This window comes from Myxocyprinus asiaticus, chromosome 1 (genome assembly GCF_019703515.2).
Source record: "Myxocyprinus asiaticus isolate MX2 ecotype Aquarium Trade chromosome 1, UBuf_Myxa_2, whole genome shotgun sequence".
Taxonomy (NCBI): Eukaryota; Metazoa; Chordata; class Actinopteri; order Cypriniformes; family Catostomidae; genus Myxocyprinus; species Myxocyprinus asiaticus.
In genome coordinates this window covers 20,580,620-20,598,828 of record NC_059344.1, presented here as the reverse complement: position 1 = coordinate 20,598,828, position 18,209 = coordinate 20,580,620, and the positions used below count along the sequence as shown (strand labels likewise).

The 18,209-nt window shown below is 38.2% G+C and overlaps 1 protein-coding gene across 2 annotated transcripts in view; it reads right to left on the bottom strand.

Moving 5' to 3' along the window:
- Positions 1-17,255, bottom strand: part of LOC127440790 (H(+)/Cl(-) exchange transporter 5-like) — a 31,832-nt gene extending 14,577 nt beyond the window's left edge. For both annotated transcript variants that reach the window (XR_007897195.1, XM_051697701.1), the window contains exons 1-7: positions 16,986-17,255; positions 16,537-16,673; positions 12,264-12,412; positions 10,355-10,454; positions 9,880-10,067; positions 7,251-7,373; positions 123-329 (exon numbers count right to left, since the gene is read on the bottom strand). Coding sequence is in view for 1 of the 2 variants with exons in the window: in XM_051697701.1 (XP_051553661.1) it covers positions 123-329; positions 7,251-7,373; positions 9,880-10,067; positions 10,355-10,454; positions 12,264-12,412; positions 16,537-16,669 (900 nt within the window). In the remaining variant the exon portion in view is untranslated. The remainder of the gene's footprint in view (positions 1-122; positions 330-7,250; positions 7,374-9,879; positions 10,068-10,354; positions 10,455-12,263; positions 12,413-16,536; positions 16,674-16,985) is intronic.
- Between the last annotated feature and the right edge of the window lie 954 nt (positions 17,256-18,209).

The window sequence follows — 18,209 nt, the reverse complement described above, 5'->3', positions numbered from 1 at the left end:
CCCTCTCCCAAGCTCTCTGCATCCTCTCTAACCTTTCCTTCAATGTATTGCATACTCCCTTCTTCCTTATCTCTCTATCACTCCATTCCTTCTCTCCTTATCTTCATCCCTGTTCCTCTCACCTCTCGTCTCTTGGCCTCGTTCCGACGGTATTTAGTGAAGAAATGGCAGAGGATGTTTGCGCAGCAGCAGGCTACGTGAACCAGCGGGCCCTCCTTCCCCAGACTGAGGCCTGACGAGACAGCCAGCACCAGTGTGATGGTTTTTATGATCAGAGTCCACTTCCCCAGGTACCCTCTGATTATAAAGCCACTCAGGATGGTCTTGATCTGCAGGAATTAAAACAGCATAACATCGAAATTTAACGTTTCGTGACTTTGAGTCCTTTTAGTCCATGTCTGTTAGCTTTGATGCCATCTACAGTATATGCTTGTGTACTCCTAAAAGTTGACAAATTAACTTTTAGCAGATATAAACACTTAAAATGTACAGTCTCTCTCTTTCTGGGAAAATTACCCCAAATACTGATGTCCCCTCCCCTAGTGCCACCTGTAACTGACAAAAGTAGCAAATCATTGGTTATGGCTGTGACATAAACTAAAGGCTCTTGGCCATTTTTTCCCCCAAATGTCATGTTTCAATAGTAAATATATCAAAACAGTCAGTCGTCAAGCCATTTCATGGGATCTTCAAGGATTCGTTTTGAAAGGATTGGAGAAATTATCCACAAACTAGCAATTTCCCTGACCTAGACTTGAGTATTTAAAATTGGCCTTAAACCTCCACTGAAAACTCCTCCATAATAATTTAAGTCAGTAGAATCAATTCAATCAACTAACATTTTCAGACAGACTGTGTGGCCTATGAAAGAGAACTCTTCATTGTTCTCTCTACCAGGGTTAAACATCTGAAAACATTAAAGAAAACTCTAAAACTGATGAAAAGTATAAAACGCATAAAGCATATGATCCAACTCCATGTCTGTCTCGCTGCCTCTCACTTTACACAATGGTTGGAAAGCAGTAAAATTGTCTACAAAGGTCTGGCTCACTATTTTGTGCTTAAAAAGAGAGTGTAACTGTCTACAGAGCTGCAGTATGAAACTTTCACGCCACTTGCACCATGCTAGGGTGTTGTGGGTGGTTGCCAGGGCATTGCTATGTGGTTGCTAAGGCTTTCTGTTTGGTTGTTAGTGTGCTGCAATGCGGTTGCTTGGGTGCTCTGGGTAGTTACTAGGTGGTTGCTCACTGGCCCAAGTTAAACCCCCAAGTCTCTATAAAATTCTAGACCCTAGATATGGCTCGGGTCCCTCCTTCAATGTAAGTATAGGGCATTTTTTTTTTTTTTTTTTTTTTTTTGCCTGTTTTACCATGTGCCTGGTGAAAATCACCAGTTTGAACACTTAAAGTATAAGTACACCTCTCCTCAAGCCATTCAATTTATCATTCTTGTCCGTAGCACAAATAGAGCAGGATGAGTTAAGCAGGTGTCCCAATAGCCAATTTTTCAAGCAATTTTCAGGCTTAAGCTTCATTTACATAATTGTTGGCCAGATGGAGGGAGGCGGAGCTCAGATATTTATCTGCCAGCGGGAGGTCATTAATCCTTGAACAACAGGACTCTCTGATGAGGTAACGGCTCCGACAACTGTAAAAGCAGATTGAACTTGTTAGAAAAAAATTGTTCTGTCACTGGGCTGGGCTCTTGTGGTCTCGTCAAGGGACCAATAAACTTATTTTACTGAAGAACTTACAACACACTCAGCCGCTTATCATACCAAACGCGGATTGTACCATAGTGATCCTGTCAACAAGTGTTTTTCTGGAGTTCTCCTACACTAAAATGACTAATGAATTAGAAAGCCCCCATATGCTCAGAAACGGCCCTGGTTGTGCCCTATGTGTTAACTCAATAACTGCAATGGTTCTTGACAATAAAACTCTTTATTGCTCCATAACATTCAACACGGTAGATCCTTTTTCCATAGGATGCCAGACTCTCTCCGCTCCCAGAAAAACGCGCTAAACCAAAAAAGGTGCTCTTCGCACATGCTCAGTAAACAAAACATAACTTAACAATCTCCCTTTTTTCCTTTTAAGAAGAAAACTGTTCAAGTTTAGAACATAAGCATTTAACATGTTAACAGAATAACAGGTTAACTTTAGAGTTTTAGTTTAAATGACTAGACATTGACAAAACATAAGCTAATCATTGTCAAATCCATTCAGCCCTTAAGATAGCAAACACCTGTGCTGAGAGCTTTCAGAAGGCCAAGTCCAGATGCCCCCTTTTTTGTCAAGCAGTTAGCTAGCTGCTCTTTGGTGGTTGACCACAAGATCTGCTGAATGGTTCCAGAGTGTATAAGCTCCTTCATACTGCTGATTTCTAGGCGCAGTCTCTTTTCGGTGACAGATTTTGTAGATTTGAGAGCATCGAGAAGGGAATGATTGTCTGTTACACACACAATAGGCACATTGATGCATGAGCAGTCACCAGTGGTAATCTCAGAGTATAGTGTAGCGAGGAAAACTGCACTGTCAACTCCATCTGGAAGTGCCAAAGTCTCTCCTGCTAAGGTACTCCGTACAACTCTCCTGATTCGTTTTGACTGCCAAGATATAGGTGAAAATTTTCCATTTTCTCCCATAAGCATGATGAAATGTCCACCCTGTGTGCCACCATCCGGAAGATTTCCCATTGAGGAATCACTGTACACCACCAATTTAACAGAACTGTTTATTCCTAAGTACTGGAACCTCAAGATGACTTCTTCTGATTTCAGTTTTCTGACAAGTTTATTTGCACAATGCAGGGTCTGAACAGTAGCATGCTTTGTGTTAGATGCCAAGATGGATATGTCATATATTATGTCAGGTCTGCTTTGCCTGGCAACCCACAATATTTGTCCAATCTTTGATTTTAGGATGTCCATCTCAACGTCTGTCAATGAAGCTTCACGCTGTGTTGCTTTGGTGGAGTCCACTGGGATAGGTTGCAGATTTTTTATGTACGTTCCTTGTTGTACTTGTATTTCATCCTCCTTAGAATGTACTTCTATTCCAACGTAGCTGAAACTGTCATGTTCTTCCCGTCCAACTTGAAAGGCAGCTTTCAATTGAGGAATGATGTTTATGGTGAATGCATCTGTACCACCCCAAATAAAGTCATCCACATGTGATGCAAGAATTCCCATCACCTTGCAGGAATCATCCAGCCAGTAAAATACTGCTGGATCTACCTTTGACACTGTAGCTCCCAATTGTTGCATGGTGTCTTTCACCCTATTATACCAGAATAAAGAAGCATCTGTTAGGCCATAAACACATTTTTTCAACTTCCATATGGTTCCTTTGTTCTGCACTTCTTGTGGTGGGCAAATGTAAATATCTCTGGTTAACTCTTCACCTTGTAAAAAGGCTGCTTTAATGTCCATGGAGTTTAGCTGCCATTTATTTTGACATATGACTGCCATGATCATTTTTAGAGACTCTGAGGCACATGTAGTGGGGGGTCTTGAGTGTTTATTTCTTCAAAGCCTCTCGCAACTAGTCTAGCCTTACGTACAACTCCAGCAGCTGTTTCTTAAAGTGTGCACACCCACCTCGTGGAGATGCACTTCTGGCCTTCATCTTTCACTTCTTCATAGACGTTATTTCTCTTCCAGGTGCTGAGTTCTGTATTTTTTGCCGGCATAAAGAGATCATCATGTACTATCAATATATCATCTTCATTGGAGTCAGTGCTCAACTTAGCATGTTCGGATGGAATCACCTGAACATTGTCCATTTGTCCTAGATTGACTGATGTAGTTGTGCCAGCAATTTCCTCAGGCTTACTGTACTGCAAATTGTACCAGTTTTTGTGTTTACTGGTTGCCTTTCCTGCTTGGCTGAGGATTTTCCCAGTATGGATTTGTCCAATTTGATTATCTGTGTATTTAACTATTTGGTCTGTTTTCAGTCTTAGACCTTCACAGCTCATGGATGAGTGGGTTTGTGGCGTGTGGGATTGATCAAGATTATCCCCTTCAGGTAGCACTGATGCAGAAGGTTCACTGTCATTAAGACGTTCATCATTAGCTGGTGTTATTTCCTCATTTTCACTTTCAGTGTCACTGAGAACTGCTGCTGGCGTTACTGTGGGATATTCATTTGTTTTCATTTGTTCCCTTTCTGTCTCCTCCAGTTTTGTTTGTGGGTCATCCACCTTTCTTAGTCTAGACTGATGCACTCAAACATAGGTTCCACCATGCCTGACAAATACAACCACATTATCTTGGCCTATGACTACACCTGGACCTTTCCACTCATTACAATCTACTCGCTTATAATACACTTTGTCCCCCATTTCATATCTGTCATGAATGGGCCGCAATTGCTTACGAAGGGCTCTTCTGATTCTCTCTTGCTTCTGTGAATGCTTTTCTCATTGCATGTAGTGTGGTGATTTGTTTAGCTATCCAAGTACTCATACTTATTTCCAGAGCTGGAGGCTTATTAGTGAGGACTGAGGGCAGATTTGGGTTCTGCCCAAACACTAACTGGTAGGGACTATAACCATGCACATTGTGCATAGAGTTCTTTGCCATCAGTGCCCAATCTAGAGCTGTCTTCCAGTCACAGTTGTTGTCCTTCTTCAGCTTCAGCAAAATTTCAGTTAGGGTCAGATTGTGCCTTTCTACAAGGCCATTACTCCATGGACTGTATGCTGCAGTTGTTTTAACTTCAATATTAACTTTTTCAGCCATGTCCCTCATTTCATCATTATTAAATTCACCTCCATTATCACTAAACAGTCTGCATGGAAGACCATGAACACTTATCCAGCAGTGAATAAAGTGCTTCACTATCTCTTTTGGGTTCTTTGTTGTGACGATACTCCCTGCACTGAAGCGTGTGAAGTGGTCAATAGCTTGCAATTACCATACTCCCGTCTCAAGCTCATGTAAGTCCACAGCCACAGTCTCAATATAGGCTGATGCCATAGGCAAACCCACTACAGGCTTATGTTTTTTCTTTTCCAGGTCAGTAACACGTCTCCAAATTTAAATCTCATTTTTCCAACTTTCGTAAGCCGTCTTCTCGTCAAACAGTGGGGGATTTTTGTAATTCCCAGCAGCAGCCATCCTCTGCTACCAATGTTAACTCAATAACTGCAATGGTTCTTGACAATAAAACTCTTTATTGCTCCATAACAGTCAACACGGTAGATCCTCTTTCCATAGGATGCCAGACTCTCTCCGCTCCCAGAAAAACGCGCTAACCCAAAAAAGGTGCTCTTCGCACATGCTCAGTAAACAAAACATAACTTAACACTATGTTGCAGCGTCTATTTTTATATACCTCCTATTTGCATTTTGTGTAGTAATCAGTTGACCTATTGTATGGGTGTGCTTACGAGTCCATCACTGATTCTTGAGATAAGGGACAAAACATGTCCTACATACAAAAATCCTCTTTATGTTAAAAATCATGAAATTCATAATAATAAATATAATGAAAAAGATCAATATAAAGGAAATGCATATACTCTGGGCATTTATCACTTACATTTTTAAATAATTTTATTGTAATTTTTTTAAATGCATACTCTACACTTGGAAGCACATAACTTAACCTGTCCTCAGCAAGAGGTCACAATGTTAAACTGCAAAAAAAAAACAAAAAAAACAAAAAAAAATTAAAACTGCAACAAATTCATAAATATAAACATCAAATGAAAGGATCTGTAAGATATCAAACAATACATAAAGTAAACTTTAATTTTAATGGCAGCTTTTTATGGAAAATATAATTTAAAGTTGTGTCCTCACTTTACATCAACTCTGTCAGATTATTAAAATATCATGGTCAGCTATAACTCTGAGTACCGCTTTCCCACCTCCTGCTCATAGTGGATGCAACAGTAGGACACATGGTCTGGTAAGTTTCATATGTTTTTATATTTTAAACAATGTTGAAGTCTCTGAGGTCACAGCTTCAACATGTCAACTCCGTCATTCCCATTATGATTATTTATGTTAGAATTGTGGAATAATTTTGGCATTTTAGTTTAGGTTTAAAAGGCAGCTTTGCTCCAGTGCACAACACATGTTTAAGATGGAATATTACATTTTGACAAAAAATTACAGAATGCGTTTTATCACTTAACTCCTTTACTGAACACCATTATTAGATCATTAAAGACATTACACTCTTGTTTGATGGATCAAATTAAAATAGTATGCTTTTAGGTGTGTCTGATGTAGTTGACACAAATGACATTAATATGTAAGTTACGAAGTGAATAAATGTCAATTTTCAGAAAAAAGCGTTTTTATAAAAACCTGTTCCCGTCTACAAATATCTCCATTGCAAATTAATTTTGTATTAATCATAGAGCGATAGAGAGTCGGGGTAGGTTGGTTTGTTTGTCACCCCTCCACTATTCTAAATCAGCAGGTGTGTCATACCTCTGATTAAAGGGTGTAAAATGTTCACAAAACATTTGGTAAGTGTGACACCCCCATCCAAAATTGAGCTGTTTGCAGTCAGCTAGTGTGACGGCAGCTTTACGCACCTTCGTTTAATACTTAGGATTAAAGGATCAAATTTGAGCTAGCACAATTAATGATTTTTTCCAAATATAGGTTATAATGCCCTCAGAGGCTATAACAAGACTGAGGAATAAAACTAATGCATGGTCTCTGTATGTATGGAAACCATCACTATTTGTGCAATTCCATTTGGTGCTGCTAGAGGTGCAGGAATTACACACTTCACTGATAAAGTACTCCAGAAATGATAAAAAGCAGATACTAGACATAGAGTGGGTGACCCCCATCTCTCTGTCTTTCTGTGCTTGTGTTTCTCTCTCTTTCACCATGAAATGAACTTCCAGCTGCCCATCAATAACAGAGGTTCTCAATTTGTGCATTTGTGTGTTCCTTTGGATCCAGATCAGAGAGAGAGAGAGAGAGAGAAAATCACAGAAACTGTTCAGAATGATTTACACTGTGATGAGCTTCAGGCACGATGTCAGAGTCATTTCCAGACAGACCGACCACACGTGTGCAACCTCAGATCTTTGCAAACCTACTTTTGCAAACAATGGTTTGACAGATGATCAGAGGAAAACACTTCATGAACACTGGTAATGAACTATAAAGTTACTTTGGCAGGAGGAAAGTTGGAGGAGGTCTAGACATTGCTGCCCATGTGGAATGATATAACCACCCACAAGTAGGACAGAGTGTTTCAGGAGCATCTCACCTCTGGTATTCCTGAACCACAAGCATAGGGGGCGAAGGCTCTCACCAGAGACACAGCCAGGAAGGCGAAGAGAAGAGCCCAGCACACATACATCAGATAATTCACCACATATGCACTGGCCCCCTGCAAGGACACACACAGGATAAAGCTGAAGTCAAAGCAGCTGATACACTGTCACCCCCTACAGGACATATACAAACTTAAAGGCCACAATTATTCAGTGAACTTATTATTTAGTGAACTAGTGGTCAGAGAGCTGTAAATCACTATGTTTACTTTCTTAACACACGTTCCAGGACTGATTATTAATCAGTGAATCATGCACATTGTTCCAAAGAAAAAACATGCTTGTCTTCGTAATCTTTCATCAAATTGATGTCACCTGGCTGCTTAAAGGAATATTCCGGGTTCAATACAAGTTATGTTCAATCGACAGCATTTGTAGCATAATATTGATCACCACAAAAATTTATTTCGACTCGACCCTCCTCTTCTTTAAAAAATGCAAAAATCAAGGTCACAGTGAGGCACTTACAATGGAAGTAAATGGGGCCAATTTCTGAACGGATATGCATGTAAACATGATTTTAGTGTGATAAAATCACTTACTAAACTTTTCTGTGTAAAGTTATAGCCAATTTTACAACTTTGTTACCATGGCGATGTACTGTAATGTCAACAAACCATAAAACCCTAAAAAGACTGTAAAAATGATGATTTAAACAACTCTACAACTCAAATAATACATGAGTTTTAACCGATGAATTAATGCAAGTGATTTTATAAAATTATAAGATTCACATTTCTGTGTTTAAACCCTCCAAAAATTGGCCACATTCACTTCCATTGTAAGTACCTCACTGTAATGTCGATTTTTGCTTTTTTTTTTAAAGAAAAATAGGGATGAGTCGAAATTATTTTTGTGGTAATCAACATTATACAACAAAAGCTGTTGATTGAGCTCACTTGTATTGAACCCGGAACATTCCTTTAAGTCTTAACCCCTCCCCTCCATCCACTTCTGGTGTGTAACACCCAATTTCATGAATCAATCAAGTCCCACCCTACATTACTTTAAAAGAAAAGCATCACATTACGCAAGTAAATGGGTTGCTAATGCCATTTCCCCTGATACCACACGTACATCACCCAGACGTCAATTTGATGTGGGTGTTTACATCTGGAAGACATATTTTTGAAGTTGTTTGGTCATCTGCAATACATCTATAAGACGTTTCCTCTCGGATGTCACTAAGACATTCAGCAGATGTCTATGAGACGTTTATGATTAAGAATGTTTGTAAATCTGATCTCTTTAAGATGTTTAGCAGATGTTAATTAGAATGTGAGGCTCTCCAGATGAAACTATTTAAATCACACATCTCGGAGATGTACGTGTGCTATCTGGGTCATATTGACTGTAATGTTAATTATTTTCTACATAAAAGCCATAAAATATTTAATTTCACAATTCAATTTATAACCACAACAAAGAAATATAAAAAAATGCTGTGTCTATTCAAACAGCAGTATTACAAAATTATCTAATATGGAAAATCAGTGTTGTGTTATCATCAAAGATAAGTATTACAGCTTTGGCTTTACACCACAAGGGGGAGATATTCCTGCTAGAGCAGACCACGAGCAAAGATGAATTGCCAAATGAAGAGCTCTAATCCACAGGAAAGTGAGCCACCTGGAACTCATTTCAGTTTGTTTTCACAGAACACATATGTTTGGAAATCCTGGAGCTAAGCTGTAAAACTTGGATTCTGCTGAATTAGGGAGATTTGTTATCAGAATCAGACAAAAAATGTGATTTCTCATGTCAATGAAAACATATATGAAACAAACTCCATATTTACTTTAAAATATGGCATTTAAAGTAACGTTCCTACTTCAATACAAGTTAAGCTTAATCGACAGCATTAGTGGCATAATGTAGATTACCACAAAAAATGATTTCGACTCGACCCTCCTTTTCTTTAAATAAAAGCAAAAATCTAAGTTACAGTGAGGCACTTACAATGGAAGTGAATGAGGGCCAGTCGGTAAACGTTAAAATAATCACTGTTTCAAAAGTATAGCCACAAGACATAAACAATATGCATCTAAACATGATTTTAGTGTGAGAAAAAAAAATTAATCTTTTCTGTGTAAAGTTATAGCCAATTTTACAAATTTGTTGCCATGACGATGTAATATCAACAAACCCTAAAACGACTGTAAAAATGACAACTTAAACAACTTTACAGCTCAAATAATACATGAGTTTTAACAGAGAAATTAATGTACGGGCTTTTATAAAATTATAAGCTTCAAATTTCTACCTTTAAACTCTCCAAAAAGTGGCCCCATTCACTTTAACTGTAAGTCCTTCACTGTAACATCAAATTTTTTTTTTTTTTTTTTTTTTTTAAAGAAAAGGGGGTCGAAATAAAATTTTGTGGTAATCAAAATTATGCCACAAATGCTGTTGATTAACTTGTATAACTTTAAAAAAGCAAAACACTACATTGCACTTTACATGTAACACTCTCTCGTTAGACTTTTACCCTTTTGCTTTTACTATTAGTAACACAGATCTCTGCCATGTAGTGTGCCCATGTGGATGGAATACAAAACCCACCTCATTGAATCCAACCATGAGCTCCGCCCAGCTTCTCCACTGAGGACACTTGTCTCTTTCCTGGAAAGTGGTCTCATTGGATGCCCAGCAGCAGTGCTCACGGTTAAACCAAAACCCGTTCAGGCACACGCCCTCTTTAAGGTCTGTCATCCAGTGGGCAGCAATGTCTATCCCTCCAGCCAAAGCCCCTGCAAAAGGAAGATATGGAACAAAGAGACCTTTAAATCACAACCTAAAACACATTTTCACAAAATAATGAATCCTCACTACTTTTACAGCTAAAATAACTTGTTAATTACACAGCAGGTGTGGACTAAAATACTAAAAGCATCTAGGCCTTTGAATACAAAAACTTTACTGTACTTAAATAATAAGAGGCTAAAGCGAAGGATCATTTAGTTGATGAAAAAGAATATGTTTGACTATAATCAATAAGTGAGAATGCAAATAGAAAGTGGGCAAGATGTAGGCTGACCTGACATGAGTCCGATGAGGAGCATAAGAAGCCAGCCAGAAAAAGCATCACTGATGCTGAAAAGAAGTGCTATTGTAGACTGCTTACTCTTGTTTGTGATCTGAAAGAAAAAGAAGATATTGGAGCAGGACTGAGGAGTTTCGTTTCATATGCATCACTCAGTACTTTTACATGCACTTTAAAAGTTCAATTTGAGTAGGACTATAACAATAATTATTTTTAAAATGTCCTACACTTTAGTACAACTGAAATCGTTCCAGTCTGTTTTTTGAGACGTCGGGCTAACAGACCTAGATAACATGTCTGTAGCTCAGCTTCGCCCAGCATTAAAGGGATAGTTCACACAAAAATGAAAATTGTCTCATTATTTACTCACCCTCATGCTATCCCAGATGTGTATGACTTTCTTTCTTCTGCAGAACACAAACAAAGATTTTTAGAAGAATATTTCAGCTCTGTAGATCCTCACAATCCAAGCTAATGTTGACCAGCACTTTGAAGCTCCAAACGCACATAAAGGCAGCATAAAAGTAATCCATAAGACTCCAGTGGTTAAATACATATCTTAAGAAGCGATATGATAGGTGTGGGTAAAACAGATCAATATTATGTCCTTTTTTTACTATAAATCTCCACTTTCACATCTTCAACTTTTGTTTTTGGCGATTCGCATTTTTCGAGCATATCGCCACCTACTGGACAGGGAGAAGAATTTAAAGTTAAAAGGACTTAAATATTGATCTGTTTCTCACTCACACCTATCATATCGCTTCTGTTGATGAAGACTGAACCACTGGAGTCATATGGATTACTTTTATGCCGCCTTTACGTACAATTTGGAGCTTTAAAAGTCTGGCACCCATTCACTTGCATTGTGAGTATGAACAGAGCTGAAATATTCTAAAAATCTACATTTGTGTTCTTCAGAAGAAAGAAAGTCATAAACATCTAGGATGGCATGAGGGCGAGTAAATGATGAGAGAATTTTCATTTTTGGGTGAACTATTCCTTTAATACATGTTAATCAGACCACAACTGACCTCAGAATTGTGCACATACATGCTCCAAAAGACTTGGTGACGTGCAACATGTATTTAACACTTCCTCAGCTGACGTCCGTCCTTAAATTATTTGATTACGCATTGTGTCATGTATACTTGGACAAACGGTTGAAGACTGTAGCTCGAATACACAAAAAACTGCTGTAGCTCGGTTAAAACTGTGCATGTAAACATACTGATTTATCCCAATAGAGCGCACGATGACCGGACAGTTTTTCAGTGGTTTTGGTTCTGGAAGTATTTTACCCCATTACTTTTTCCATTGTGATCTAAAAACAAAATCTCCAGTAAAGAGTTCTAAGCCATGAACCAAACCAACCAGCTCCGAGATGCATCACAAAATCACAAGCTTTGATTTGAACCAAAAAGTTTATAGAAATCAGAAAAAAAAAAGAGAGAATGGTAGAAGACAGTAATTAATGTCTTTTATGAGGAAATTAACTACAGTCCCCTGAAGCTTTGCAAATTATATAATCAAGTGAAAAACAGTGATACAATATAAAACTATTGATTTATAGTTAAATTAAAACAATATATTTTATGCTTATTGCAAAATATTCAGATATATACAAATGTAGAAGTAGTTTCAGATAGTAGGAAGATTTTTTTTTTATTATAATTTTTTTTTTAAACAGATGTTATCAGTGAGTTTTTCTGATTGGTGGTGCTCTCTTCAGGATTTATGGGTAGATTAGTTCTTGACCAGGAATTTGTTAAAATCACTTGAACTGACTACAAAAAACTCTGAAATCATGGTAGGTCCATCTTGAAAGGCTTATATGTCATCATAAAAAAATCAATTTCTCTATGCAGAAAATTAATTTGATTTTACCTGACTCCTCACTCACCTCTCTATGCCGGTCTCTGTCTTTTGACTTCTCCCTAACCCAGTCAATGGTGTTGAAGTCCTCGTAGGTTCCAATGCCAGGAACAGTCTCATCTAACAGATCTATCAGCTTTGGACTGCTGTTGTGTCTCCACTCTCCTTTACAGCGACCTACAGAGACAAAAGACAATAGCTGGACAGTTGGACTCATGGGAATCCAACCAGCAGCCGATCTACTGGTTTTATCATGTGCAGCAGTGCATGATTATGCATTTTTTCCATTGTGGAAGCAGAATGCAAATAAAATGGCAATAAACTATGGACGATTCTCATTGTGGCATGAGAGGAATTACTGATAACAACAAATTCATAGTTTCATTCTCATGCAGAGCTGTTAGAGTCTATGTGATATCACAGCTTGTGCAATTTCAAAGTGCCATTCAGATTCAACAAAGAAAAGGGCTGGAGTTGCCCACAGTGATGCTGGCCACAAATAATAGTAGGCGTAGTCATCGAAATACAAGCCAGTACGAGCACAGAGATACACAGAGAATGACACGTATTTACATAGTACATAAATGTATCAACTTTACTTTTCAAGTTTACTTAGAAACAATCACTAAGCTTCAGAACATGAAACCCTTGAAGGCTTTTTAAGTAAATGATTATATCTATAATTTCTGCACATAAATAAAACAAATAAATTCTGCCCTATTTCAAGGTCAGTAATCAAATACCAGTCAATTTGACTCTGCTAACTCTTCCACAAGGTCAGATTTCCTTACTTCTACTGAAGTAGACAAATATATGCTGTCTAGAACATTCTCAAATACTGCCAGGAAAATATGGATCATGTTGTTGTTGGCAGTGGTAGCACCAGCGCGTGCAGTGCAAAATGGAACAGGACAACCATTTACTGTTGGCATGACGCAAATCAAATGACACAAAGAAGTTAAGCACATGACTTTGAGTCATGTAAAATGTTACTAATCAAACAAGTACAGCTGGTTTGACAGATGTAGAGGCAGAGACACCAGGCTGGTTTTGAAACAATGTGACATAGGCACAAAGACTCAGGTTCAACTTGAAACACTGACAGTTCAACTGTTAGAACTTACAACAGGATAGGGTATGTTGATATTTTCAACATTTCGCATGGCTTCATGCTGATCTAGGTCCAGCCTTTTGAAGCCATATGATAACTTTGTGTGAGGAACAAACCAAAACTGAAGTCAATATTTGCTGATAATCAGCACCATTTGCTGTAGATCTAAAATGCCATTCATGCTTGCATATTTTAATACACGAAACACATGAAGCAATACAGTAGGTGTGTCCCAAATTGCACACTTCTGCACTATTCTATGCCATTTTGTAGTGTAAGTAATCTGAGTAGTATGTCTATACTGAAAATGCAACAAAATAGAAGTGTACTACGAGTACCCAGATTATCAAAATAATGGAGTGTGGTATGTCAACATGATCACACAAAGTCGGCATGCTGTTTCCGAAAGTTCCGGTACCCTAGGATTAGCGATAGTATGCAGACTCACTGACATGCGACGACATCTACCATATTATTTAGCAGAGACGGGACACTTCTATTGAAATGAATGGGAGAGATTGGAACGCTCAACCAAGGAGCTGTGAGCGCCCAACAGTCAGCAGATGTAGAAAGGAAGTCCCACCTTACAGGTACAAGAGCCAATCACCTTTTAGATACAGATATCACCTGTCAATCAACTCTAGAACGTGCATGCACATTAGCTATACAAGCTGGGAAATTGTGTTTTTTTGCGTAATATGAGGCAAAGAATCACAATTTATGATTCCAATATTGTCAAATTGTATTGCTGACTTGAAATACGTTCTTTGATTGTAATATTGACCATCCGTTTTTGAGATTTCGGTCTTTCCCCATTCAAATAAATAGGAGCTGCACTGTCATGACTGGAAATAGTCTCCCGAGAGCATTCCAAAAAATGGCAGTTACATCAGCTGGCCTGAAACTCTCATCAGAACATCCTTGCTTTTAAGCCCTGTGCAAGAAAAAGGCCTGTTTCCTTAATAATAAACTTCAGTAGAATTATTTTTTTAATTCAACACACACAATCTCAAACAAATCTTTGCTTCAAACACAGTGTAATGTACAATTAAACAGATTTGCTTCATCAGATTTTATCCTTCTGTCAAACCAACAATCTGGTCAAACAAACTATTCTATCCCTAACCCCAACCTTAACCATTAACTGGCCCTAAAATCAGTGAGAAATTATAGGTCGGAAATGAAATGTTCAATTCGATAACAAAAATGTTCAATCAGTCCCAGACCAAATCCTAACCCTAAAATCGGATTGATTGATCAAAATATTGTTCCATGTTGATTGAGGAATATTCCAGTTACATTGTCTGATGAGAAAGAAAAGTTAAATGAGGAACAGAGCACATATTGTGAAAGACTAACAAAAAGAGAAATTCCTGGTATAATAACAGCCTGTTTGTGACAGCAACGCAGCATCATCAGTCTCTGTGCAGACAGAGAACAGAGAGATCCAATCTGTCTACAATGACATCTATGTGGTGATGGGGGCGTGGTCATGTGTCTGTCTGCGGGAGAGAGGGAGTGGTGTGGCTCATCAAGCTGGCTGACATGATTTCTAACAGCTATTTCTCATTACAGTGATAGCGGAGAGACGCCTTAAAACAGCTGAACATGCCAGAAAGAGTACGCAAAACCAGAGTGCCAGACTGGCGTGCCTTATTGTGTGTTTTATTGTTATTATTGTGAAGCTGAAGTGTTCAAAACGTTTATTAAGAGTTTTGTTGCATTGAGCTGACAAATAAGAAAGCCCTGAGAAGGCTGCACTCAAATGAACTGAAAGCAGAGAATAAAAGCCTACCTGAAGTGTGTCACTGCTCCCCGTTTCCTCCTTTTCCATACCCAAACTGAAGTTATATTACAATCACCAAAAGACTGCACACAGATAAACTGTATGATATCACTTTCAGCCATAAGTATGGCAGCTCGGATCTGTTGTCTTTATGATGCACTTATCAAAATATGTACAATACTCGATGTCTTTAACCCCAAAAACCTAGATTAAAGGGATAGTTCAGCCAAAAATGAAAATTCTCTCCTCGTTTACTCACCCTCATGTCCTCCCAGATGTGTATGGCTTTCATTCCTCAGCAGAACGCAAATGAAGATTTTTAGAAGAATATTTCAGCTCTGTAGGTCCATACAATACAAGTGAATGGTGACCAGAACTCAGAAGGTCCAAAAATGACAAAGACGGCATAAAAGTAATCCATAAGACTCTAGTAGTTAAATCCATGTCTTCTGAAGCAATATGATAGGTGTGGGTGAGAAACAGTTCAATATTTAAGTCCTTTTTTACTATCAATCTCCACCTTTGACCAGTAGGTGGATGAATGTGAAAGTGAAAGTCACTTCAACACCAGTATGTGGAAGTGAAAGTGAAAGTGTAGATTTACATTTAAAAAGAGACTTTGTTTCTCATTCACACCTATCATATCGCTTCAGAAGATTTGGATTTAACCACTGGAGTCGTATGGATTACTTTTATACTGCCTTTTGAGCTTCAACGTTCTGGTCACCATCCACTTGCATTGTATGGACCAACAGAGCTGAAATATTCTTTTAAAAACCTTTGTTTGTGTTCTGCAGAAGAAAGAAGATCATACACATCTAGGATGGCATGAGGGTGAGTAAATGATGAGTGAACTATCCCTTTAATCATCCAAAACAAACAGTTCTTTAATAAAACGCTGTTGTGTAAACAAACAACTCATGGCAATATATAACATCACTCTTTGGCATGCAGTGGCTGCGGTATATTTCTGTGTCTTTGGTTTTAAACATTGCCCACCAAAACCTACAACATCTAGTTTACTAACAGACTTTACTAACCAGACTTGTACAATGGCATTATATTCATGCTGTTGAGCCAGAGGGGAACTGGCTCCCCCAGCTGAGCCTGGTTTCCCCCGAGGTTATTTTTCTCCATAAACTAATATCTTACAGAGCTTTGTGTTCCTTGCTTTTGGCTTGCTCACTGGTGGCCTAAAGATAGTCATTTTTAAGGCATGATTTTCAAATGCGTTGTTCATTTAAACAGCACAATGAGACTTTAAAGGCATTACAACATCATTTTCTGTAAAGCTGCTTTGAAATGATGTGTGTTGTGAGAAGTGCTGCACAACTAAAAATGACTTGACGGGTGGGTGGGTGGGTGTGTGTGTCCGTGTGTGTGTGTATGTGTGTGTCCCCATACCCGCGCTGTAATCTCGGTCCAAAGGCGGCACATCCTCACTGAAATCCACCGTAACATCTGAAATATCCACCAGCTCATCATCGCTGCTTTCACCATTATAATTTTCGTTGCAAAATCCTTCATTCTCCATCATCCACCTGTCAAAGTACAGAGAACATGAATTAGTGTTTAAAATAACGCAGGCGGACAATAACTAATGGTTGTCAATAATGTGATCATGAGAATGAGCTAAAAGTGTAGGGAAACGCTCATTTAAGGGGCCGTTCACTCTGAAAGCGTTTATGCGTTTCTGAAGTTAGCTGTCAGTTGTCAAGTTATCTGTCATAAAGCGCCTTTTAAATAGACATTTGTCGCTACAATAAAGTATCGATTGATTCTTTCATTTAAGTATTCGAGTCCCTCTAAATGATTCTGTTTGCTGGGTCCGAATAAAACAGTTTGATACATACCTCTCTGGGTCTTTCAGTAGTGACGCCGGGGTCTTGTGATGTGGATTTTAAAGTCTGTCTGTTGAAAAATGCCGACGTAAACTTCACCAGCTGTCAGTCAGTTCCGTCAACTGGTGCGTCACAGTTCACCCGGCAACAGCATCTCACAGCCTCTTCACCGCTGATGTCTTCAATTAAAGCACATAGAAAGTTCTCATGGGATGAGGTCTGCTGGGGACAGGACGGGGGTCTGTCCGAAGACCGATGCTTTGCTTCGGGGTTTTCCGCTCAATAAACTGTTCCTCTTGAAAAAAAGAGCCTGAAGTGTTCGGAGGTCAATACCGCCACCCGACGTATTGGGGAGTTACTGAAAGTTGTAGTAACGAATCCCAATGACAACATTTATGTTGTATGGGTTTTCAAACCCCCAAAATATGAAGACCCCCTTGCGGGGAGCCCCTTCCTATAGGAAGCTATAGCCTACATTTTCATGTATAAAAATACATTTTTACTGTTAGAAAAATAGTAGGCCTAACTGTGATATTATCAATAAAAAAAATGTTGTTTGCAAACTTGAATAATTGGCATTGCACTAAAATATTTGGGAAACTTAAAGGAATAATCTGTGTTCAATATAAATTAAGCTCAATCAACAGCATTTTTGGCATAATGTTGATTTCCATAAAAATGTATTTTGACCCGTCCCGCCTTTTCTTTAAAAAAAAAAAAAAAAAAAAAATCTGGTTTGCAGTGAGACACTTACAATGGAAGTCAATGGGGGCCAATCTGTAAACATTAAAATAATCACTGTTTCAAAAGTATAGCCACAAGACATTAACAATACAAGATGTGTGTTTACATGATTTTAGTGTGATAAAATCGCTAACTAATCTTTTCTGTGTAAAGTTATATCCAATATTACAACTTCGATACTGTGACGATGTTAACAAATACTAAAACCTAAAAAATTTTTTTAAAAACTGTAAAAAAATATTATGATTTACTGCTCAAAAAAATACACAAGTTTTCACAGAATTAATGTAAGTGCTTTTATAAAATGACTGCTTCAAATTTCTGCATTTAAACCCATCAAAAATTGGCCCCATTCACTTCCATTGTAAATGCCTTACAGTAACCTCAATTTGTGCTTTATTGTTAAAGAAAAGTAGAGAAGAGTCTAAATTAATTTTTTGTTGTAATCAACATTGTCACAAATGCTTTAGATTCTAGGATTGAGCTCAACTT